At 41.7% G+C, this 27,505-nt stretch overlaps 1 protein-coding gene across 1 annotated transcript; it reads left to right on the plus strand.

The window, feature by feature from the left end:
- Positions 1 to 280: 280 nt before the first annotated feature.
- ddx20 (DEAD (Asp-Glu-Ala-Asp) box polypeptide 20) lies at positions 281 to 27,505 on the plus strand. Its single transcript, XM_062458216.1, has 11 exons — positions 281 to 554; positions 1,088 to 1,182; positions 7,328 to 7,496; positions 7,668 to 7,782; positions 7,982 to 8,124; positions 8,319 to 8,457; positions 9,569 to 9,627; positions 10,606 to 10,688; positions 10,810 to 10,915; positions 11,174 to 11,275; positions 26,042 to 27,505. Exons 1-11 carry the CDS (start codon positions 359 to 361, stop codon positions 27,277 to 27,279), a joined length of 2,445 nt encoding a protein of 814 aa, XP_062314200.1. The 5' UTR covers positions 281 to 358; the 3' UTR covers positions 27,280 to 27,505.

Here is a 27,505-nt window from a genome sequence, read left to right on the forward strand (position 1 = left end):
CTCAATTTTCAACAGTAAGAAAACATCGCAATGCATAACAATGACAGATATACTTTTAACACTTTTTCTCACCATTTTGTTTTTAAAGCATCTACATACCTCTTTTAATTTTTTTTTAAAACCTTCACTATTCAAGCCATCAAAACAATCGTTTCAACTGCTTTCAGCAAACACACATTTTCTTCAGGAAATGTACCTTTCTAGTTGATTTTATATTAGTGCAGGCCGCCGGTATCACATTCCAGAACAGTAGATGGCGGTAGTGCACCTCTCAAAGATTTTTGCAATCTACCATATCCTCAACAGAAGAAGAAGACGAAGAAAACTAGGAAGATCACTCGCAACGCTGTACTTCAACATGGCTACTTCCATTGCAAAATCTGCCCACGATATTGAAACACGAACGCGTACTGGTGATGTTTTACTCTTAGAGGGGATAGACTTTAATTCCTTGCTGCTTTCCCCGCTAGTTCTGGATGGACTCGCGGGCGCCGGCTTCCAGAGGCCGTCTCCAATTCAGCTCAAAGCCATTCCTTTGGGCAGATGTGGATTAGGTATGTAGTTGTATAGCTAGCCACCTAGCAGTAGCCATGTTCAACCGGTATCAAGCCCCTGTTCTAGACAACTTTGACAGGGGGCTACTGAGAAATGTTGGTTGGTGAAGAGCGGGCCTACACAACTACCTAGCAGTAATCAAGGAAAGCCCTTTGTCTCCAGTACACACAAAACCAGCAATCCACCCTACACAAAACATTATTAAATTACAACAAAACAATGAGTTATAACTTAGCCTATATGATCATATAGCCTACTACAAATGTTTGTTCTGCAAAATAACTTGAAATACTAAAAGCCGCACGCTTTGAAAACTGAAGACTTGGCGCAGCGTCTGACATTACCCAATTCGGCTAGCAGTGTAGACTATATTATCCGCTCCAGCCCACCTATAGAATCGGCCCAGACTACTGTAGGACCTATTTGGTCTACCTACCCACAGTGCCTTTTGACTGGATTGGACATAATTAAGAATCTAATGAATCGACGTCAATGGCAATTTCCCAACCTACGTGTTTGCTATTTTTTTCAGATCTGATAGTGCAAGCCAAGTCTGGTACAGGGAAGACTTGTGTGTTTTCTACCATCGCCCTGGACTCATTGGTCCTTGAGAACAGCACCATACAGGTGAATTCATGGCAGTAGCGGTTAGAAAACCAAAACTGTACTGTAGCGAGTGGTACGTGCCAGTGGAGCGAGTGGTACGTGACAGTGGCTAGTGGTACGTGACAGTAGCTAGTGGTACATGCCAGTGCCTCCACTGGCACATGACAGTGGCTAGTGGTACGTGCCAGCACCTCCACTGGTACGTGACAGTGGCTTTTGGTACGTGCCAGCGCCTCCCCTTTACCTGACAGTAGCTAGTGGTACATGCCAGTGCCTCCACTGGCACGTAGTCAGTTACTGTTCTGTTGATAGTGGTACGCAAGTGTCTGGTGGCAGATGCATTGGGTGTCTTGCAGCTTTTGTTTACTGTCGTGTAACTGCCCCGCGGCCATTTTAGAATAGGAGAACAGGCTATAAACTTTTTTTTTTTTTTAAATAAGTTAAACTTGTCGTGCTAACAGACTCCAAACCATATAGGCTGTAAGGTGAACCCTGTTATCGTTTCAACCCGCTCCACAGTCTGGCATCTACACAATCTTTAGCTCATAAAAAAGAACGAGTTGTGCTAAGCTACCAAAAAAAGTTAGTCGCTGAAATTCAGTCGATTGTCGATGCGTCTATGTTTTATGCAGAACTAGTTTCTTCAGAGCGTAATAGGATTTTGGTGGCACGGTTTGACACGTGATCGTTCTACACCAATAAGGAAGCTGCTTTTTGTCAACATGGATGGATATGGTTGGCAAATAGAGGATGGGACCTTGCAAGTTAAAGTGTTTCCTCTATGTTTATTTTGCCGTGGCGGCCCGCCACAACAAAATTTCTGCCGCCATAGTATCAGAAATAGGGCTGTACAAAATTTTAGGACATCTATGTGATTGTTAGAGTGCATGTCGGAGAATAGCACGGATACACGCTTCACACCACAGTTGAGATTGTGCGTCTCTGAGAAGTCGTATAGCTAACTTGTCAGTTAATTGTATTAGTCTATAGTTTTTGCAAATTTAAATTAAGTTAACTGGTGATCTTCGTTGTTTGTATTATTCCCCTGCTAGCTAAATTGCACATGTCTGTTGATTCGATAGCGATTGCTGCCTTTGCTTACGTTTGTATTTTCGGTGCATTACTATGCAGAAGTAGTTTTAATTAATAAATAGTGGGTTTATTGTTATTATTTGCTACAGAATGCTTAGCCTATCAAGCTCAAATGAAGCAGACAAGTGTGCATGCTTTCGAGTACCTTAACCTGTTTTTCGTGCAGGCCCGCCCGCGGGCCCGAAACACTGCCCCCTCCTCCCCCAGTTACTACGCACTAAATGTTAATAAATAAAAAATTGACTACTACACATGTTATACATCATTGGAAAGCTACGATTCTTGTGCTTGTAGATATGTAAACCATTTCAAGATTGAGTCACAACAACAAGTTTAGTCAACGTCTTTGTCCAGTCACCACTTTGTAAACAACACCAAAGCCAAACGTCTCTACTTACCCTTAAAGGTTCAGTGTCGTCCAGGTATGCAAACAACACATCAAAACTTGATCTGTGTACATTCCCAAGGGTTCAAAGTATCTAACCATGTAAAGTAATTCGTCCAAATACAATGTTTTACATTCATGAATAGCCATTATCCTTTGTTTCATTATGCAAGTTAGCCGACGGAAGAAACAACTTGTTCACATAAGTGTTATTTTCTCCGGTTAGCAACGGAGTATTTACGATATGAAGGCATCAAAATGTCCGTTGAACCCGCCCCTTTCAATTGACACCTTGTTTGACCCAATAGGAGCTTCCATGCCCCGTTGATAGCCCTCTGAAGTCAACTAGGTCTGTGCGTCCTGCCCCCTCCCTGCCCCCCACCCCCCACACTTGTTCTAAACAAATTTCTCAAACTGGCTTTGACGGGCTCTGAAATTAGCTCGTTAGCCTTGTAGCTGACAGCTAGCTGAAAATGCCAATACCTCATTTGTATGCGTCTGTGGAGCCTTCAAAATAAAAGTCGATTGCGCAATATGGTTGACAGAATCAGTGTTCTTTGTGCGCCAATCCTGGGAATCAGATACTCCAATCAGCACTCCAATGTGTTCATGCTTCAGTTTTTGTGTTTCAGTAATACTAATTAGGGATTTAGCTATTGTATATGATAGTTCTAAGTACCACCTTTCATTAGAGATAACAATTATGAAAAATAATACCTTTTTATCCTAAGTATTTGACCTTGGTTACAAAGGGTCATTTTGGAGTCTCCAAAAGGCCCTTTTAGAAAACGCCTGGATGTACTCTCAAAACATGTGTCAAATATGAATATATTGTGGTATTATGTTTGACTTTTGATTTGAATTGGGTAAGGCTTCAACCTGTGGTCCAATTTAGTCTTCCAGCTAATACCTACCACCTCTAGGCCTCTTCAGGCCTCTGTTTTCAAAACAAATTCTAGGTGGAAATATAAACTTTCACTTTCCTTGTGTTCAAGCTGCTATTACTCAACACTAGTAGGACTGACAGGGGTCCTGACAACAGGGGAAATAACTTCAGATTGTCAGCTTTCAAAAGAGACCATGCATGTACTCCAAATGGTTCAAGAACAGCTTTCAATTTACTTTGGGTATGCTGTTTAGGCGTTTTCAGGCAAATTTAACAGGATTTATTTTAATCGATAGGCTACTGACCAACGTCAATTATTAATACGTCAATTTATAATTGGCAGCATTTATGCCATTTAGAACATACTTTATGAGTGGAAGGTCTGTAAGTAGCCTAACCTGATTGCTTTAGGGGAAATAGTATGGAAATATGTGAAATATTACATTAGTTATTAAACTATTACATTAACCTGGGGGGACGGGACGACAGACAGACTTATGTCGTTGTTGTAACATTCAATTCATTCATTCATCCACAAATGAAAACACTGATCAACCATAAAAACAATCGTTATGAAAAATATGAAATATGATGTATAAAACTGTACAAAACAGAATAAGGAATAACAGATTAAGGACAATCAGTCCTCACTGTCAGTGTCAGGACAGTTATCTTCCAGTTCCTCAGTTTCTTTTGTGTTGGCACAATTACAACAACGACATAAGTCTGTGCAACACAGTCCTGCAGAAAAACATGAACATATGCCTGTCTCACAGGCAATTTTGCAGCCGCAGTGTATCACAGATAAGATGTCAATTCTGGAGAAGGCAGGCCGAAGGAGTCACGACAATTATAAAAACGGTTTTATTAGCTCGACGTCGGATCATGCCACCAATCCACCACAGAGTGGCTAGCATGAGTGAAGACTCTCTTACAAGAGTGCTTAAATACAGTATCTGGACATGTTCAAACGTAGAATGCACAGAATCGCTTCCTTAACGGGTCTTCAGTGGTCAGTACACTGATACACTAGAACGTTCAGCAGGTGAAGTGGTCGTTAATCACATAAGCCCTATTTGTACATGATTTTCCTCACTGTCTCCCCACTGTCTGGACTGCATGCTATATACTGCTCAGAGGGGGCCTCACTGCATGACCTCTTGACCTTATAGAGACACAAGCTGTACATGTATCCAGAAACTCTGCCTTACAATCACATGCAAAACACTGTCAGGGGCCGAATTTCTGTTACGTGCAAGGTCCCATCCTCTATTTGCCAACCATATCCATCCATGTTGACAAAAAGCAGCTACCTTATTGGTGTAGAACGATCACGTGTCGAACCGTGCCACCAAAATCCTATTACGCTCTGAAGAAACTAGTTCTGCATAAAACATAGACGCAACGATAATCGACTGGAATTTCAGCGACAAACTTTTTTTGGTAGCTTAGCACGACTCGTTCTTTTTTATGAGCTAAAGATTGTGTAGATGCCAGACTGTGGAGCGGGAATCATTTTCTAAAATACTTTTTTCGTTGTTCACCTTGCGACCTAATACTTTGATGTCTCACTACAAGCTCACCATACAAAGTAGTCGATTTAGACATTATGTATAGTGTAATGGTGTGACTAATGTACACACGTAATGAATTAGTAACAAATAATTTTACTCAGAGTAACTGAATTTAAGCGTGCACATGAGCCACCGTTGTAGACCCTCCTACGTCTCTAATGCTCATTGTTGTGTTATCAGCGCCTCCTAGTGGCGTTTATCATTAATTGTAATAACCATGGTTCCCGCGGGGTCTTAAAGTCTTAAAAAGTCTAAAATTCAGAACTTTAAATTTAAGGCCTTAAAACGTCTTAAAAACGGCCATATTTTCATCCGAGGTCTTAAATTTCATTTAGTCAGGTCTAAAAAAGGTTTTACCCTTGTTCATTTCCAGAACCGCTGGCCGCAGAAAGTTATGACAAAGTAGCAAAAAAGTATTGAGTCGCAGCCTACAAAGCGGAGCTCTACAAACGAAACCAGCAGAACGCTGCCCTCAGAACGTTGGTTCGGTGTGTTGTAGTTCTTTCTGGGGGATATTGGTGTTGGTATGTACACGGTGATGAAACTACAAATCCTGTTATAAATGCAATACCTGCCCGTGAAATACGTCTGCGCTTCCTCAAAGTTTGTTAAAGTTCGGCTACGTGTGGAAAATGGGAAAGTGTACTTTCAACGAGACATGGCTAGATCACAGCGATTTCCGCTGTTGGTTACAAGCGGTACCCAGCTCCAGGTACAAGGCTTGCTGCAAACTTTGCCTAAAAAATATTAAAAAATTACTAATGTGATTGTTTTATCTGTAAATTACATTTATACTTCTTCAATGACTGAATTCATTGAAATAAAATGTTTTCTTTTCAGAATTTCTTTGATTAGAATATTTTTGGGGGTAATGCATCGTGTAGGTCTTAAATTTCAGTCTTTATGGTCTTAAAATGTCTTAAAAAGGTCTTAAATTTGACTTGCTGAAACCTGCAAGAACCCTGAATAACTGAAGTCAACATATAGGTAGCCTACATTTGCATTTTGATACTCTGAGTAAATATACTTGTTAAGAATAGTTCTTTATTTTCATATACGCCACTAGGAGGCGCTGATAACAACACAACGATGCGTTTACAACGGTGGCTCATGTGCACGCTTAAATTCAGTTACTCTGAGTAAAATAATTTGTTACTAATTCATTACGTGTGTACAAGTCTGCTTTACATTAGTCACACCATTACACTACATGCAACAACATAATGTCTAATTCGACTACTTTGTATGGTGAACTTGTAGTGAGACAACAAAAGTATGGTTTGGAGTCTGTTAGCACAGTGGCGGCCTGCGGAAACCCTTCACATTACATTAATAACTTTTCAGCAAGTTATTTAATTTTAATCGCCTGACTTCATTCATCAGTTGTTTGGGGCTGCTGCAGCACTCAAAAGAGCAGGCAAACTGAGCATTTGATTTGAAAATCTTGCTAGCTGACATGTCCAAAAACCGTTGACATTGACAGTTTTTCATAAGTAATCATATACTTTTTGTACATTACAATGAAGTTTAGGGTGTTAACTATACAAAACATAAAAAATCTCAATTTTGACAGAAAACGATTTTCGATCTTATGGCTTATAGGCAGCGGCCTCGACATCCACGGGTTTCTGCAGGCCGCCACACATATTTAAAAAATAAAAGTTTATAGCCTGTTCTCCTATTCTAAAATGGCCGTGGGGCAGTTACATGGCAGTTACATGACAGTAAACAAAAGCTGCAAGACACCCAATGCAATTGCCACGAGACACTTGCGTACCACTATCAACAGAACAGTAACTGTCATGCGCCAGTGGAGGCACTAGCACGTACCACTACCTAGTGTCACGTACCAGTGGAGGCGCTGGCACGTACCACTAGCCACTGTCACGTACCACTCACTCCACTGGCACGTACCACTCGCTACAGTACAGTTTCAGTTCTAACCGCCTCTCCTCCATGGTCTGCTAGACATTGGCCGGGTTTAAGAAGCTCTTGACGCTAAGAGCTTCTTAAGAGCGTTCTAAAAACGCCCTAGAACGCTCTTAGAACGCTCCTAAGAAGCTCTTAGCGTTAAGAGCTTCTTAACGAATCTGGGAAACCCGGCCATTGTCACTTTCAAAAGTTATGAAACCCACCCAAACGTAAAAGTCCAAGACACATTACACATAAATGTGTTAATAAAATATGTTGAATGAATAAACATGCTCACACACACTTGTATGTTTCTAGGTTCTGGTGTTGGCTCCTACACGCGAGATTGCTGTGCAGATCCACGGGGTAGTAATGGCCATTGGTAGTGCCATGGAGGGACTGGAATGCCATGTCTTTATCGGTGGCAGGCCCGTGGGCCACGACAAGATTCACCTTAAGAAATGCCACATTGCTGTTGGCTCACCTGGTCAGTCCTTATGAACCTAGTCCTATATTTGAGTGTGTTTTTCTGAACCAAACTTTGACTTACGGAAAAAGTATGCAAGACTAGAAAAACCTGGGAAATGCTTTTTGTAGAGTTTGTGCTTTAAAAAAAAAAAGTAACCGTCACGTCTTGTTTTTACCTGTATGTGTGTAGGACGCATAAAGCAGCTAATAGAACTGGGTTTGTTATCCACGTCCAGTATCCGTCTGTTTGTATTGGACGAGGCAGATAAACTGCTGGAGGAGGGCAGTTTCCAAGACCAGATTAAGTGAGACACATACGCATGCACATACACACACACAGACAGATATTTACCTTTATTAACCTTCTTGTCATACACTTTCTGCATCATACATACAGTACATACACATGCATACATATACAATATATTTGTACTCTCTCCCTCCTACTGTCTATCATACACATCCTCCTACAGATCCTAACTCCCCACAAACTTTCCTTTCCAGCTGGATCTTCTCCTCTTTACCTGTGAACAAACAGATGTTGGCGCTTTCTGCCACCTATCCAGAATCCCTTGCTCAGCATCTGGCCCGCTACATGAGAGAGCCCGTCTTTGTCAGACTCAACCCCACCGATCCCGGACTCCTAGGTTAGTGCTGTCATGCTCAGAGCATTGGGACTCTAAGGTAGTCTTGGCTCTGTGAGTCCCTCAAGAAATCCTTCCTTCTGTCAACTGCATACTTTTTTTGTAGCCTCAAAGGAATAACTAAATTTTAATTTGGAGGGATGGTCGTTGATTAAATGGTTTTCCTTCACTGAGAGATGTCCTCGTCTCCCTATCAGGTTTGAAGCAGTACTACCAGCAGGTCAGATCACACGTTCTGCCTCACAGGGTGTTTGAGGAGAAAGTTCTACTTCTACTGGACCTGTTCAGCAAAGTGCCCTTCAATCAAGCCTTGGTCTTCTCAAACCTTCACTCCAGGTGAAGACCATGATTAAAATCTTGTATCTGTCTTAATAGGATGACATTTTGGAATGGACAGTTTTTCTTTCAGTTTAAGATGGCATTTGGGTGCAGTGGCTCATAAGTAGGGATGGGCGAACAATGCCTTGTGAAGCTTTGGTGGTTTCTTCTGGATTGTGCCGGCCCAAAGAGCCGAACTATCGGCGCATAGAAAATGAACAGCGTCATCTAGCAGCCATTTAAACTGGCTGAATGAGGCGTAGTGGTTGTCTCTGCCTATCCTACGTTATTTAATATTTTAATTAAGCCTACATGTGTTCATTTTGATCTGATATTAGTGCTCACACATTAAAATGTTGAGATACATCTGTAGGCCGTTAGAATTGTGTCATTTTCTCACAGTAAAAGTTTAAGACTATCTTCCGAGGTGCCCTGCACTGGGACGCGAACTCGGGTATCCAGACTCGCGTTAACAATACGTCGTCAAATATCGCTTTAACCAGCTACACAACCGAAAAAGCTGTTACTTGTTGATGCGGGTGGACGGTCTTTAAACGATACGGTCGTTATATCAATTAAACTAGATTACACAGATTTTTTTCTTATTCTTAACAGTTGTGATATGTAGGCCTATTGTGAAGTGGGGGGGACTTTATTACTAATTATTATTACTGTTGACAATGTTGACGAATCATCAACATTTGTTTTTTGGGCACTGTATAGACCTGCCTAGTCCTATCATGTTACATTTCATTTCAATAAAATAACACAACACTCAAGTGCACGGATTTATAATTATTACAATACGGATTTGTCTAAATAATAATGACCGATGGAAGAAACTCGAGCGATGCCTGGTGCTGCTTCTCTGGCAATGTGTGATTTGTCTAACAAGAAGCGGTAGCTTCGTTCCCTCTATGGCTCTGGTTCAGAAGAGCGGCAAAACTTCGAACCAGTTTGTGACGTTTGCATTGAACATCATCTATCACATGGTTATCGTTATTTGAAACTGAAAACTGTGCGTATTGGTTTTGCGACACAAGCATCGATGCGTCAGTGCCATACGTCCTATCCCTACTCATAAGCTTATGTGTGTGTGCACATAATCATGCATGTTTCATTCCTACAGGGCTCAGAATCTGGCTGATATCCTTTCTGCCAAAGGCTTGCCTGCAGTCTGCATCTCAGGTGAGGATAAGGGGAAGACACCAGCAGGGGGTGCTACGTAAGGGATAATGTATAGAACGCCGGTCATTGTCGGGAAAATAAGCCCGACAGGGCGACCAGCACCCCGACGCGAATACATTATCCCGCTTATTACACGGCTGCTTGCCAAAACGAAACAATAACTTAACACAGTGTGTCTTTTAATTTGTTTTTATTTGTTACCATTCGTAGACTAGTGTTGATCAGCAGAGAAATAGTTCGCCAAAGACGTTGAACATGCATAGCAACGGCGATGGCAACAACTGTTGGCATTCTGTTTCTTCACTGGCGATGGCAACAACTCAGCCTTTAACCAAGTATCAAAATCGCTGTATTTCCCAAAAATATTGAAGTTAATCGGAAACTCGTCCATAGTTGCCTGGTATGTAGGCTATACATTTTATTCAGATAGGCTTCGGATCAGCTGGCGTCGCTAAGCAATGTAGTACGCTGGGGTTGAAAAGTTACCGGACTACTTGCGGAGTGCTACGAAAGACGTGAATCCGAGGCAAAAAGGCCACTTCCCTTGACAGTGCAAAGCAACTGTTTTGTTGTAGTCCCAACTCCACCATGCAAGATTGTTTTATTGTATTTGGATAGATGGAGCCGCTGTCCTGCATGTTTTAGATGTTTCCCTGCTCCAGCACACCTGTTTCAAATGAATGGGTTGTTATCAAGCTCTGTGGAAGCCGGGTAATGACCATTCATTTGAATAAGGTGTGCTGGAGCAGGGAAACATCTAAAACATGCAGGACAGCGGCTCTCGAGGACCCCTGGATAAGATGGATTGTAACTTCATTGATCCCTGAGGGAAAACTTTACTGTTGCAGCAATGGATGTATGGATACACATTTGACAAAAATACTCTTATGGATACTTTTTCATTTATTTCATTTCAAGATTTTAATCCAGTATATGAACTTTGACTATATTTCATGTGTATGCTGTTATTGTGTGGAGGTGGTCTGACTCAGGACCAGAGACTGGAGGCCATGTCTAAATTGAAGCAGTACCAGTGTCGAGTCCTCATCTCCACCGACTTGGTGAGGATACATACACATGTAAAATTAATCCTTAGAGGTTTTCTTACTTGCCTAAATTAATACATTCTTCACTAGGTAACTACCTTCAATTCAATTTCTCCCTGTTTTTTTTTGCTTCTAGACCTCCAGGGGTATAGATGCAGAGAAGGTGAACCTGGTGATAAACCTGGACGTCCCTCAGGACTGGGAGACCTACATGCATCGAGTCGGCCGGGCAGGTCGCTTTGGTGCGTTTGTCAAATCCCTCTGTTTATTTATTCTCTTGCCCACCCCCTACACACACACACACTTTGCAACCATAATTTATATTTGGAAAAAACACCCCAAGGTCAATTGTTTACTTTGTCCTTCAGGAGGGTAAGAGAGTGAATGCTTCACCTCAAGAGGCATGAGACCCACTAAACATTGCCTTGACAACGACAGAGCAGTTGTATGCAGTACTCTGTCTATAATGATTGGACAATTATTAAATCATCTGTCTCTAGGTACTCAGGGGCTGGCTGTGACCTACTGTTGCTATGGGGAGGAAGAAAACAAACTGATGGCCATTGCTCAGAAGTGCTGCCTCAATCTGTGTCCTCTTCCAGGTGAGTCTAGAGGACACATTGGTGATGGTTGACACTTGATCTGGAGCTATCCTATCCAGGCATCTCCCTTTACAAACACTAGTTGCTGTCTCAGAAATGTCAGGAATTTAAGGTTTAAAATGTGTAATTAATGATTTAGACAAAAGACACATGAAATACAATGTAAAATGTCTTCGATTCGTTTCGAATTTGGCCTCAACATGAATCGTAAAAAATATACACTGCAATAAATCGAACTTCGATTCTTTGTCCCACCCCTACTCGGAGTATATCCTGCCGTGTAGAATTATGCCATATTACAGTGATCACAATATTCAATTGATCACAATTGAAATTCTCTGTCGGTTCAGAAGCACTCCACATTATATATTCTAGTCACTTATGCACGTCATAAAAGCAATTTATCATTAATTTAAACAAATTACCAATGCTCTGGACATATATGCAAATGATTATGCAGCCTAAGGTGTTTGCTATGATGTATTTGTGCTATGCAATGCTGTATCGCATTCTCATAAGACACGACAAATGACTGAGGAGACTAAATTTGTACGAACATTTTTCCTGTCGCTATATCCATGCCTTAAGAAACCGACAGAGGAGGCTAAAGTGATAGAAATGGTGCCCATGTCTGTGATGCGCGCTGGTGATTATAGTGTTGAGTTTTGTGCACATTTGCAGTGTGCAGGTAGTTTTGACATAAGTAAACACATTAATTTATGCAACAAAATTCACCGATCTATACTGATGGTATCCACTTTATATTCTCGTTCTGTTATCTAGCCATCATTTCATCCATAAAGCAAACCCTTTGAAAGCATGCTGATTTAATGTTAAAATAAACTATACAATAAAATAAAATATAAGTTGCAGTAATTTACAATAAAAAAAAAAAGACAAATATTACAAAAAATTCAAATGGTACAAGATTGTGTAGTGCAGTGTGTTTTAAGGAAAGTAAGTCAGGAAGTCAGTTTGAACCCTTGGCCTTTTTGAAGATGCCAACAGCGGAAGGGAAGAAACTGTTTTTTGTGGCGTGTGGTATTGGTCCTGATGGACCGCAGCCTTCTGCCGGAGAGGATTGACAAACAGGGAGTGACCAGGGTAGGAGGAGTCGGCCACAATCTTCCTCGCTCGCCTCAGGGTCCACGAGGTGTGCAGGTCCTCGAGGGTAGGAAGATTGCAGCCAATCACCTTCTCAGCAGTGCGGATGATACGCTGCAGCCTGCTCTTGTCCTTGGCAGTGGCAGCAGCGTACCAGATGGTGATGGAGGAGGTGAGGATGGACTCAATGATGGCTGTGTAGAAGTGCACCATCATTGTCTTTGGCAGGTTGAATTTCTTCAGCTGCCGTAGGAAGTACATCCTCTGTTGTGCTTTCTTGGTGAGGTAGCTGATGTTCAGTTCCCACCTGAGGTCCTGGGAGAGGATAGTGCCGAGGAAGCGGAAGGACTCCAGTGTTGACTGGGGAGTCACACAGGGTGATGGGGGTGAGTGTGGGGCTGTATTCTTCGTGAAGTCCACAACCATCTCCACTGTCTTAAGAGCATTGAGCTCTAGGTTGTTCTGGCTGCACCAGGTCTCCAGGTTGGCCACTTCCCACCTATAATCAGACTCGTCTCCACCAGAGATGAGCCCAATGAGGGTGGTGTCATCCGCAAACTTCAGGAGTTTGACGGATGGATGACTAGAGGTGCAGCTGTTGGTGTACAGGGAGAAGAGCAGAGGAGAAAGGACGCAGCCCTGAGGTGATCCGGTGCTGATGGACCGGGAGTCAGAGACTTGTGTTCCCAGCTTAACGCACCTGTCAGACAGGAAGTCTGTGATCCACCTGCAGGTGGAATCAGGCACGTTCAGCTGTGAGAGCTTGTCCTGAAGCAGGGCGGGGATGATGGTATTGAAGGCAGAGCTGAAGTCCACAAACAGGATCCTGGCATAGGATGCTGGGGAGTCCAGGTGCTGTGGGGTGAAGTGGAGGGCCATGTTAACTGCATCGTCCACAGACCTGTTGGCTCTGTAGGCAAACTGTAGGGGGTCCAGTAGAGGGTCTGTGATGGATTTAAGGTGTGCCAGCACCAGGCGCTCAAAAGACTTCATTACCACAGAGGTCAGTGGGATGGGTCTGTAGTCATTATGACCTGTTGGCCTTGGCTTTTTGGGCACTGGAATGATGGTGGAGGACTTGAGCCAGGCTGGCACATGGCATGTCTCAAGGGAGGTGTTAAAGATGTAGATAAACACCGGAGACAGCTGGGGCCTGTACTACGAATCAAGATTTGGCGTTAGCGAGGTAACTTCAGGTTCAACCCAGGGTTTTCTGTACTACGACGGAGGATCAATTGTTACCGGCGTAGATCGCCATGGTAACACATGCTGAACAGCTAACCTGGTCGGGAGCAGGTTAAGTTGGAGATCAGAGATCAACCGGTATAAAAGCCCCTCCCACTAACTAATTCTTGAGGATAATGCCGTCACTGTTCATATAAGATCCTGTGGAGCTTGGTGCGCGGATAGTGAGAGGTGCGCTCAGAAGAGCAAGATCATTTAGAGACCGACAAAACCCTTTCGCATTCCCTCATGAGTATCTTTATGAAAGATATAGATTCTCAGCAGAGGGAATTACGTATCTTTGCCAGCTTCTTGAGCCGTATGTTGCCAATGCGACACATCGAAGCCGTGCGCTCACAGTCCCACAGACTATATACCGTTTTGTTATTTCGCTACCTACTTTTATAGTGTGGGTGATGCGGAGAACCTGAGCAAGAACACGGTCTGCCGCGCAATTTTCAAAGGATTTTCTTCAATGGCTGTTGCCACCATACTCTGATTAATGGAGTGATGAAAAAGAGATATCCAAAGTGCCCTTTGTAAAAACTTTGGACTCTAATATGTTGACAAAATGAAACAAGGATTTTCATTCTGTCTTCATGCAATGTTCTTATTTCCGTTCTGGAAATGTATGCACATTATATCATATTTTACAACTTAATGCATCATTTGCTCATTTAAACATACATTTACAGGAAACTAGTAATGAAAACAATATTTGACCTAATATTAGTTTTCAACTGGGGAGGTTTCATGTTGATATGTTATCCCTGGGGTGTCTCCCCTTAACCCATTCTGTTGTCCTTGGGTTGCTTTGTGCCTATTTCTAATAATTTCCATATCAGAAATGTTTCTTTCAACCAAAACATTTCAAACCAAAAAGAACAATGTGTATGGTACCATACCATGCTCTTCACAAGTTAAATAAATGATAATTTCACTACTTTCATTGAATTTGGATGTTTCATTCACTTTTATAGCATTTTTCAAAAAGAATAAATAGGACATTGAAATAAATAAATTGTGAAAACCCCCACAAGACTCAAAATGCACAACAAAAAAGCCACAAAAAGGTATAAAAAGACCAAAACGTAGAAAAAAGTTTAACAAATACATCCTTATGTGTTCTCCCTTCCCTAGGAACACAGAAAAGCCAGCCTTGTTTTTTTAATTAAAAGCCTCTTATACTCTATATCGAGCCTCTTATACTCTATATCGAGCTCCAGGGTTATTTTATACAGGGCCCTCACATTGTCTGCTCCAACCTGAAACAAATAAAGAACATTGTCCCTTTGCAAGGCACACACAGTGTTTCAAGGTTCATTGCTTATAATTTGTGTCTTTGTCTTGGCCTTGAATTGGAGGCCCTAGGCTCAGGGGGAGGAAGACGTTCTTCTTCCTGCTGAGTTTAACACCATAGCAATTTAATCAATTGAGTCATATTTGAAATGAGCACTGTAAGGACCTTGTGTCTCATGTTCAGACCACCACCACTAGCAAGTCATTACAGACACTTCAATCACAGCCACACGTTCACACACTCTCACCATCTGTGTTGCAAGTGGTAAATAAAACTCAAAAGTGTACCCCCAAAATGCTCTCTGAGCAGGCAGACACAGTTTCCTGATCATCTAGGACCTCCACTTGAGAAAGTAAATGGCATATTTGATCAATATTCTGCAACCACATATGGCATACATACTGGTGTATGACTATTAGTTTCACTGTTACCTCTGTATGGCACAGTGGGACAACAGTGGGTGGTGGCAGCAACACCACTGTATTTCCTGTCACTGCAGAGAACAGTAATACATTTCACTCCTACAATATTCATAAATAATTGTTGATTGAACATGGTCACATAGATTACTTGAAACATACATATGCTTGGGTTTCCGTGCTGCTGCCACCAGGGTCTGAAGAAATGCCCCCTTCCACTCCTTCCATCATGGGGCGACCCTGATTGCTGGAGAGGGCCAGCTCCTCAGCAGGAGTGAAGTCCTGTGGAGGAGGGCCCCCCCAGTTTTCATGCCTTATTTTTCTTCCTGTTGGCTGCAAGCAATTTCATTGTTCTATAGGCCCTTTGTAGCTATACCAATATCCTACAAAAGGGATTGACTCAGGCAATTCAGCCTTGTACTTGTTGGCCTTAAAATATGTGCAAGTATTGCCTACTGCTACTTACCGTTTTGAATTATGGTTTTATATTTATTTTTTATTTGCTCCCACGATCGTTTGCCACTGCCAGGGTTGCAACTAAAACTAGAGAGGGTACAATTTCTGGGGAAATTGTAGGGTGTGCTTGCTTGCGTCGGTTGCACAGGGGTCCGTTTTTGGATGACATTTTTACAACTGATATTTCTGTATTTTATATAAAAATGCATACTTATTATTCATAAAGATTACATAGATTTAAAATATTTTTTTTGCTGCTCATTTACAACTGAAAATACGAGTGAAGTGTAGAATGAAATAGATGTCTTCTCATTTCCCCTGCAAGAGGCAGCCTCATCGTTGAATCAAAACGAATACATTTGGCAGACCGGTGTAAAAGGACTTAAACGTCCTTTTAAGTTTTTCCCTTCTCGTGATATTTTAAGGCATTTAGCCTACTCATATTGCATTCATTCATGAATAAAGAACCCCCTTTGAAGATTATTCTACGACGTTACCAGCAGTAGAAGATGGAATCGCGATTCAAACAGTACCATCTGCTAACTGAAAATATGCCCCCAAAAATGTAAATAAGCTTGACATTTATTTAGTGGAAAATCGCTTTCATAAAAAGCTCACTGGTAGCGATCATTGTCAGTAACAACGCCAAGTGCGATATAGCCCTGTGTGGAGAAGCTGCCCCGGTAAATTGTACTAGTGATGGGTCGTTCGCGAACGATCCGGCTCTAAGAGCCGGCTCTTGAAGGTGAACGTCGGGAGCTGGCTCGCATATCTGAAGAGCCGACTCTATTTTTAATAGATTAATACAGCCTATAAAAACTAAATTATTATGAAATAATGAATTTTAATTGTATTTAAAATAATTGACTAATTCAAAGAACAACAAAAAAATACTTGTAGGCTTAAAGGCGCACACAATCATCCTCACATTCTGTTCCTGTCAATCCTGCATGAGGGAGGGCCGAGCCAACTCACACACATTCAGAGAGTAGTCAAAACTCGGAGGAGAGCCATGACAAATCAATGCATTTTTAAAGATATGTGGTTACGGTCGAGTATGATTTCATTTAATAATTAAATTCAAATTGTTTTCACATCCATCATAGTCAAATTCATAGTTAAAACATGTATTTTTTAAAGAGCCGTTCGGGAGCCAAAAGAGCCGGCTCTTTTTGGTGAGCTGAGCCATACGAGCCGGCTCACGAAAAAGAGCCGGAATGCCCATCACTAAATTGTACAGTACAGTACACTACTGCTGTGTTCGTCTTGGTAGCGATTGCGTTGGTTGAATTTTATTTAACGTTCCGTTGTACGGTTTAGGCTGAAATTAATTATTTTCATGAACAGATTGACAAAGTTTAGGCTGTGGCAATGAAGTTAAGGTTAGTAGTTAGATAGACTTTTGATTTAAGTAAGGGGAGTGCCGAACATGTTCTGTCGCCGTTTGACTTCCTACAGCTGTGTAGGTTAGATGTTTTGTCTCGCGTAGGCTACAGCGTTGCAGTGAGCAACACTGGTTTGAAACCACAGGTAATGATAATTTCACCCACAAATCGTTTACTTGTAATGTAATGTCATAATAAATCCTACAACGAAAATGTATTTGTGAGGAATGTTTATTTTAACGATTGAAAACAGATGCATCATAGACCACTGTAGTATGTGTTGCCCGGCCAACAGAGGCTAATGTCATGATGCTAATACTTCAGTGACATAGTAGACTACTGTTTCCGAAAGTAGATGTATTTCCTTAATAAAATCAGCTTATATTGTACATTACACGTCACAATTGTGTGTCATATCACAAAGTAAAATTAGTAAATAGTTATCACCCTGGCCTCTTTGCTTGTGGCGTTTCTGCAGCTCCCTTGCAGTAAAGCAGTTAGCTTTGCTATCTCCCAGAAGTTAACAAGCTGCTAAACTAATGTTCTGCTAGAGGTAGTCACGCGAGTTTTCGTGACGTTAGTGACGTAAGTAGCGTCATTGACTGTGGCTAGCAAGTTAGCCACCGTTAGCTTCACTTCGCCACAAAAACGTAATTTCCACTTAAACCATGCAACGGAACGTAAATCCCAATAGAAGCAACTCAATCGCTACCAAGACGAAACTTTTGACACCTAGGTTGTCTATGTAGGCCAAATATTGACTGAGTTTTAGGGGGGCAAAAAGAAATAATAATAATAACTAGAGAGGGTACAATTTCTGGGGAAATTGTAGGGTGTGCTTGCTTGCGTCGGTTGCACAGGGGTCCGTTTTTGAATGACATTTTTACAACTGATATTTCTGTATATTTTATATAAAAATGCATACTTATTATTTACATTTACATTTATTCATTTAGCAGACGCTTTTATCCAAAGCAACTTCCAAGAGAGAGCTTTACAAAGTGCATAGGTCACTGATCATAACAACAAGATAGCCACAAAACATCGTGAGTAGCCAAAACATGAAGCACACATTGTGAACAACCAAAGTAAGTGCCAAAGGGAAGAACCATTTACATTTATTCATTTAGCAGACGCTTTTATCCAAAGCGACTTCCAAGAGAGAGCTTTACAAAGTGCATAGGTCACTGATCATAACAACAAGATAGCCACAAAACATTGCGAGTAGCCAAAACATGAAGCACACATTGTGAACAACCAAAATAAGTGCCAAAGGGAAGAACCATAAGAGCATGTAGTTAAACAAGTTACAATTAAACAACATGAACTGCTATAAGTGCAAGTGTACCTGTGGAAAAAAAGCAAGCAACAATAATAAAACAATATATCACAGCGAGTACAAAAATTTAAGTCAGTTACCACTAACCACAAGAGCAACAAGTCCCTAAGCAAGAGTCAATGTGATCCTTGAGGAAACTAACATGGGTCAAGCGAACCATTCCTAAGTACCGTTGTACTCCCGGAACAAGTGCGTCTTGAGCCTTTTCTTGAAGGTGGAGAGACAGTCAGTGTCTCTGATGGAAGTGGGGAGTTGATTCCACCACTGGGGGGCCAGACAGGAGAAGAGCTTGTGTTGGGACCGGGCGGTCTTGAGCGGTGGGACCACCAGGCGGTTGTCTGAAGAAGACCGTAGGTGACGGGTGGGGGTGTAGGGCTGCAGGAGAGACTTGATGTAGACGGGTGCAGTCCCGTTCACTGCTCGGAAGGTCAATACCAGGGTCTTGAATCTGATACGGGCCATGATAGGTAGCCAGTGGAGAGAGATGAGGAGCGGGGTAACATGGGAGCGTCTGGGTAGATTGTAGACCAGGCGGGCCGCTGCGTTCTGAATCCTCTGAAGAGGGCGGGTTGCACATGCTGGGAGACCAGCGAGCAGCAATAGTCCAACTTGGAGAGGACAAGTGCTTGGACTAGCAGCTGGGTGGAGTGCTATTTATAAAGATTACATAGATTTAAAAGCATTTTTTGTGTTGCTCGTTTACAACTGAAAATACGAGTGAAGTGTATAATTAAAAATGATGTCTTCTCATTTCACCTGCAAGAGGCAGCCTCATAGCTGAATCAAAACGAATAAATTTGGCAGACCTGTGTAAAAATTGACCTAATCTCTATGATTTAAACGTCCTTTTAAGTTTTCCCTTCTCGTGATATTTTCAGGCATTTAGCCTACTCATATTGCATTCATTCATTAATAAAGAACCCCCTTTGAAGATTATTCTACGACGTTACCGGCAGTAGAAGATGGAATCGTGATTCAAACAGTACCATCTGCTAACTGAAAATATGTCCCCAAAAACGTAAATAAGCTTGACATTTATTTAGTGGAAAATCGCTCATTCATAAAAAGCTCACTGGTAGCGATCAGTCAGTAACAACACAAAATGTGATATAGCCCTGTGTGGAGAAGCTGCCCCGGTAAATTCTACTACTACAGTACATTACTAGACTACTGCTGTGTTCGTCTTGGTAGCGATTGCGTTGGTTGAATTGTATTTACGGTTTAGGCTGAAATTAATTATTTTCATGAACAGATTGACAAAGTTTAGGCTGTGGCAATGAAGTTCAGGTTAGTAGTTAGATAGACTTTTGATTTAAGTAAGGGGAGTGCCGAACATGTTCTGTCGCCGTTTGACTTCCTAAACAGCTGTGTATGTTAGATGTTTTTGTAGTGTGTCTCGCGTAGGCTACAGCGTTGCAGTGATACACTGGATTGAAACCACAGGTAATGATAATTTCACCCACAAAAAGTTTACTTGTAATCTAATGTCATAACAAATCCTACAACGAAAATGTATATGTGAGGAATGTTTATTTTAACGATTGAAAACAGATACATCATAGACCACTGTAGTATGTGTTGCCCGGGCAACAGAGGCTAATGTCATGATGCTAATATTTCAGTGAAATAGTAGACTACCGTTTCCGAAAGTAGATGTGGGCTTACTTCCTTAATAATATCAGCTAATATTGTACATTACACATCACAATTGTGTGTCATATCACAAAGTAAAATTAGTAAATAGTTCTCACCCTGGCCTCTTTGCTTGTGGCGTTCCTGCAGCTGCCTTGCAGTAAAGCTATAGTTAGCCTAGCTATCCCCCATGTTAACAGATGCGAAACGAATGTTCTGCTACAGGTAGTCACGCGTGTTTTCGTGATGTTAGTGACGTAGTGACGTTAGTAACGTCAGTGACTGTGGCTAGCAAATTAGCCACCGTTAGCTTCACTTTTCGCCACAAAAACTTAACTTAAGCCCAAACCATGCAACGGAACGTAAATTCCAATAGAAGCAACGCAATCGCTACCAAGACGAACCTTTTGTCACCGCCGTTGTGTATGTAGGCCAAATATTGACTGAGTTTTAGGGGGGCGAAAATAAACAATAAACAATAAATAATATATATGTGAGAGAACAAAGGTTGTGCTCTCGCCGAAGGCTTGAGCACACCCAATAATATATATGTGAGAACAAAGGTTGTGCTCTCGCCGAAGGCTTGAGCACACCCAATAATAATAATATATATGTGAGAGAACAATGGTTGTGCTCTCGCCGAAGGCTTGAGCACACCCAATAATACAGCAACAAAAGTTTAACGTTATGGAATGCACACGTGTAATTATGGTCACACCTTGTGCTTGGGACACAAGATATCAATAAGTCATGTAGCTTACGCATTTACAGCGTCTGCTATTTTCTGCCAGCTTGGCAGCAGCGACTTTGTTTATTTTTGTCTGTATTATATGTCTGTATTCCTGATATGTTTGTATTACAATATTTCATGCAGGAGGAGTAGACAAAGTTTGGAAGATTATTGTCGGCTCCTCCGTCGTGAAATATGCGGCTCTTGTTCTGTCCATGTTTGCGATTGGACATACGGTGCAAACACCGCCCCTTTATGTAAACGCGCACGTCTCTAGATTGGAAAGACCTGGGTTGAGTTAGAGAGTTGATAACCGCAGTCGTGATACCACTTATCGTGATTGCGATTGTTACGCTTCGCGTAGCCGGGTAACTGAAAGTGATCCAGAGCATGTTGATCTTGATTCGTAGTACAGGCCCCTGGTCAGCGCAGTGTTTAGCTAGTAACCTTCCAGCTATACCTACTGGAATAAACCATCCACTTTAAATCTTGTCTTTTTCTTAATTAGCTCGTCAGTATTGGGGTGGGACTTATATTGCACAGACGCGTCAACGTTTGTGTCACAAACACAATACGCACAGTTTCAAAACAGTGTTTTAGAGCTTATGTCAATTTACGACATCGACGTGATTGATGACGTTCAATTTTATTTTTATTTAACCTTTATAATGCTTCAAACGTCACAAACTTGTTCGAAGTGTTGGTGCTCTTCTGGACCAGAGCCATAGAGGAAGCAAAGCCTCTGCTTCTTGTTTTATTTGAAGACAAATCATACATGCCAGATATCACACGTCTGCTAGAGGTGCAGACAGTTATTAGGAAAATAGCAGAGATAATAGGGATACTACTGGAGGAAGGAAGCAGTCAAGAGTATTGGAACATTTTGATTTCAGAATTAGAATCAGAATTTGGTTTTATTCGCCATGTAGGTTTACAATTATATCCCACAAAGAGTTAAACACAATATTGTTGTACGTGAGCATAAGCAAACATTAACATCCAGCAACACCTCAAACCAACATGACTCCAGGCACTGCTCGAGTTTCTTCCATCGGTTTCTTCCATCATTATTATGTAATCTGTATTGTAGTAATAATCCATAAAAGTCCAGTTTTGTTATTTTATTAAAATGAAACGTAACATGATAGGCCTACTTCTGGGCACTGTACTACGATACAGTGCCCAGAAAACAAATGTAAATTCCTCCAAAAAAGTTCGGAAACGTTATTTCGGTCGATTATTCCTCCCCTTTAATAATACCAATTGGTAGTGTATTTTATATCGTTGGAAAGCCTGATTAGTCACCTTTACAACGAGGTACAACTTGTAAGGAGCATTCGTGGAACGAGCAACACAGCTAACCGTGTGGGTAGCGGCCCCCAAAAAATTGCCCAAATCGCCTGCAATATTCTTCTGTTGGTATTCAATCTCGTTTTAAGTTTCTTGGTGGATTGGATGATTGCACTCTCCCAGTGTAATAAGGAAAAGACAACACATTGGCCATTTTTACACTTTATTCATTTTACACTGTCAGGGACCTCAGTAGCGTGTGGAAGATCCATACACAGCCACAACAGCTTTATTGTAGCTTCTGGGAAGGGTTGTGGTTACATTTAGTCATTTAGCAGACACTCTTATCCAGAGCGACTTACAGTAAGTACAGGGACATTCCCCCCGAGGCAAGTAGGGTGAAGTGCCTTGCCCAAGGACACAACGTCATTTTGCACAGCCAGGAATCGAACCGGTAACCTTCAGATTACTACCCAACTCTCTAACCGCTCAGCCACCTGACTCCAGGTGGTTATTGTATTTACAATAACAAAATATGAATTTTACAATAGTTAAAATTAACAGTAAACAGTTTTTAAAAGTTGCTAAGCCAATATTAAGCAAAATAGTAATAATAACAATAATGCCAATACAATATCAAATATCAATAATAAAATACAATATAATACAAATTCTCTATAAGAATTCTATAAGACTTCCATTTAGAATTATTCAAATCTGGTCTAAACTTAAAATTATAACAAATAACCCATTTATAAAGTGTGAATCATCAAATACATTATTTCTGTAAGTATTTATCTTATATCTGAACATTTGAGAAGTGGAATGTCGTGTGCAAGGTGCACATGGTATTTTAGCTACCCTTTTCACCCACGTTGCAAAATTACAACAATGACATAACAAGCTAAAAATCTAATGTGATGCATGAATTTCAAAATAACTTAAAGGTGACATGGCATGCTGTTTTTGGATGCTTTTATATAGGCCTTAGTGGTCCCCTAATACTGTATCAGAAGTCTCTTTCCCGAAATTCAGCCTTGGTGCAGAATTACAGCCACTACTAGCAGTCCCACAAGGAGCTTTCCTCAGAACGCGCTGTTTTGTTGTCTGTAGCTTTAAATGCAAATGAGGAGCGGAGGGGTGGCACAAGGAGCTAATGTTTACATCGCAATGGCTGTAGCCCCGTTGCTGTAAGATGCCTCGAATTTGCCCATTCTCATCAGATAACCCTGGTTTGCAGAGGTACACACTCGTTATCGCGCGCGCCATAACACCAACAGCAGAACGGTTATCCAAATAACAAAGAAGTGTACAACACTCACGTTACAGCACGTGTATTCACACACATACTTGATGCTATCTACCTTTCCATTAGCGACAGTAACTCAGATGTTAGCTGCAGAGCTAATGTTACAGCCACATTCTAAGGGTAGCAAGCTAGGTAACCATATACAGTAAAGCTACAAAATGATATAGCATTAGTTAACTTAGTTGTCCGAGGTTAGTAGCTGGACGAAGGAGAGTTAGTACTGATCCAGAATTTAATTTCAGCAAGGCCAGTTTTGTATTAGCTCAAATTGAAGAAACAGTCGTGGCTGAAGTGTTTGGCGCAGACATACAAAACAAATGCGCCTACAACAGAAGTTGTGTAGGTGCATTTCCAGAGAAAATAAAATGAAGACACTGGGTCTTCAGAGGCTCGGATGAAGGAACTCTAAAAAGTTTTTTGTTTTCCTTTGTACATCCAAACTGAGCAAATGTAATGCTTCGTTCGTTTGCAAGCCATGATGTCTCTCGAGGATAAAAACACTTGCACGGTCGTAGCTCAGTTTCTTATGGGCAGGCCAGATTCTCTGGGCGGGCAAAGCAGAGAGAGGGGAGGTAAACTTCCTCCTTGTGATGTCACAAAGATATTTTCAAACGGATCAATTGAGCCTTCATTTTCTCAAAAGCGGAGAAGAACACCCAGGGCTTGGTTTACACCTATCGAAAATTCTAGCCACTGGGGGACCAAAGGCAGGCTAGGGGAACTCATATTAATGTTAAATAACCTCCTAAAGTGAAGTTTTCATGTCATGTCACCTTTAATATTTACATAAACTACATATTATAACAATCACCCAAAAAAAGATTTCATGACATTTACTTACTTCAATGTTGAGATATACAGTTGAATGAAACAAGGAGATGCACTTCCAGGAAAGTTGGCAGGTAGAGTGAGTTCATGGCCTTCTGGCCAGACCTATATACACATTTACAATCCAATGGCATTGCAAGGCAATACAATAGAACCCATTTACTATGTAAATGTGGTCTTTTCCCAAAAAACGTTTTTGAAAATGTGTTTTTTGGAGCGATAAAAGTGACGTTGTAATATTGCAACAAGGGGTCTTACAGGGTTTTAAAGCCTATTTATTACTGGAGCTTACTTGAAACCTAGGGGTATGTGAATACTGCGCTACCTGCAACAATGATGACAGATCATCCAGAGAGTCCCGTAAATGTAATATTTTCGGCTTAAATAATTTATTAAATTATGACAGTCTTATTTTGTGCTCAACACAGTCCTGTACATATGTATTTGCAACCATGTTCTTAATTGAAAAGTTTTTATAAATAGCTATTTGCTACGCTAACGTTACATTGCTGATTTGCACAACAGTCCTGCATTTCTCTGATTAGCCTTGAATGGACTCCATGCATGTCTACAGTTTTAACTAAACTCCATGAAGCGAATTTCGTTTGATATCAGTCCATAAAAATACTTGCTTTGGAGACATCGATATACGTAACCGTAACCAAGTGTTGTCTCATTTCATAGGGATATGTAGCCCTTCCCCCCCAGTTTCGAGACACAAGGGCTAGGGGTAAACGTAGGGGTAGGGGTAAGGGGTATGGGTAAGACAGAGTATTGGGATTCAACCAAAGCCTCCATTGCACTTGTGCAACAACTAGGTGACACAACAACGATGTGTCTCCACTTTCTCCCACTGTACAAAAATGAAAATATCCCGGATGCGGTTGCTGCCATCTTGCGCTGGTGTTACCCAACCACGGGCACACACTAACCCCTTTTTATATCGTCAAATAACGAATTTAAAACAAACTGATCAGAAATATGAGCACTTGAACAGACATCAGTGTGATAAGAACTACCTAAACTAACCTGGACTTATAACTTATACCGAGATGACCTCACTTCCTTTTTTTACAGCCGCCTTTGATATATCCAAAAATCTATATATCCAGAAATTGACGTCACGGTGCGTTGAGCTCGGCTTGATCCAGTGAATCCAAAGATGCCTCATTTTTAAAATTGTTTATAATTGTAAATAACTTTTGAACCGTATGTATACGCACCTCCAACTTTGCCCAATTGGTGGTGCTAGAATGTTTGAGTAAGAGAGTCCACATTTGCTGCGATAAGTTCAGACTGTAGGGCTGCCAGACTCACATGGCAGAAGAAGAAGAATAGAACTAACATGCAACATAAATAATAACAATACAAATAAATGAGGGCTTTTATGGTTGAGATGCTGACAGTTGGTTTGCGAATTGACATGTCACTGTCTAGGCTACTCTTTAACCCTCGTGCTGCCTTCGGGTCACATGACCCAAAGGTTCATAACGAACCATCGTTGTGTTTACCCAATTTTACCCAATACAAAAACAAATTAAAATAATTTTCTTTTAACCTTTGCAATGTGGGGGGTCTGAGACAGCCCAACGGTTAAAAGAAAATGCTTCACTTTGTCTTTGTATGCGGTAAATCTGTCGCAATACGACGGTGGGTCACAATGACTGATGGGTCAGAATGACCCGAAGATAACACAAGGGTTAAAACTGTACAATATGATTTTGATGCCTTCCACTTTTTTTTTTCTCAGACCCTATTGAGCCTGGATTAATGCCGGAATCCTGTGACTGGGATGTCACTGTGGTGTCCTCTGCATCACAGGAGGTTCACAGTCAACTGTTCCCCAAAACACTGAAGAGGAGGCAGGCAAAGGCCAAAGCCCCTGCTCCAGAATCTTTTAGGGACCAGAACCATAGCCTCGCAATGGGCCATCTCCCAACTGGGGCCAAAGATGATGGAAGTCCCAGAAAGGTGCTTCCTGTCCTGGATGCCCTACTACCTGCCCCTGTTAGTTCAGCAGCACTTGGGCCCTCACTGGATCTCGGTCGTAAAGAGCAGCAGGAGGCTTTACCCAAGATTCCTCCCATCAGTGCCTTCAAGAGTCAAGGGTCAGAGTCATTGACCTTCCTGGAAGCAGAGTTAGACTTCCAAAGCTTCATCAACGAAGGCTTGGGAAGGTCGGTGGAGATCATCCGCCAGTTCAGAGGTCAGGGAGAGGGCAACGGGTTCAGCGACCAGCACGGGCACGAGGACTCACACACACTCCATGACACTGATGATGGTGAATGTGACCGTCCACTCACACACGCTCATACGGTGCTGAGCAGAAAGAACTCGGTTCTACACACAACAATGCAGCGTCCTGATTGGAACAGGGCTTCACCGTCAAGATCTGCCTCAGATAGCTCTGGCTCTGACATGGAGGACAAAAGTCAGGCTGATGAAATACTGCAGAGCCTGGCTGATCAGACTCTAGGTGTCAAACACGGATGGTTAGACAAAGCAAAGCCTGCGTGTTCTGGAACTAAAAGCAACCCCCCACCTCTGCCACATAACATCCACCAGAGAAGGCCCAGATTAGAGGGGAGAGTCTTAGGCACAAAGGAAAGAGATATCGAGCCTATAACAGGTAAGGATGCAAGCAAGCAGCCCTGGGAAAATGCTCCAGTCCAGACAGGAGGAGGGGATATGGAGATATATTTTAAGGGTGAGACTGTAGAGAGAGTCAAGGAGGCGAATACAGGGAAAGTACCCAAGAATAGACGGAAAAAGGAGACGACTAGGAGAGATGGGCACGATGGGCTGGTGGATGGGGATATTGAGGGTTACTGGGGGGCCCACTACAGAGCCTGGGAAAGATACTATGCCTCAATGTCCCCCACCCAGCAACAGTCTCGCCCTGGCTACCAGTATACGACCATGGCCCAAAGCTGGTTAGCAGCTTATCGCATGAACTCGGTGTACATGGAGGAGCTACTCAAACATTGACTGAACAAGACTGAGACGGCAATTGAAGGCTTATGCTCAGACAGCAAATACTAACCGATATTGAGCTACAGTTCATAAACACTAAATGTCTGCAGATGTCCTGTGAGAATGAAGATTATACAAATTTCAGTTTGTTGCTACTGGTATGTTTCAACCCTTCATTGCAACCTGAGTCATGTATTTAACCTCTAAATGTTTGCATTCAAATAAATGTATTTTTGTTTCA

The sequence above is a fragment of the Osmerus eperlanus genome, chromosome 4, assembly GCF_963692335.1.
Source record: "Osmerus eperlanus chromosome 4, fOsmEpe2.1, whole genome shotgun sequence".
Taxonomy (NCBI): Eukaryota; Metazoa; Chordata; class Actinopteri; order Osmeriformes; family Osmeridae; genus Osmerus; species Osmerus eperlanus.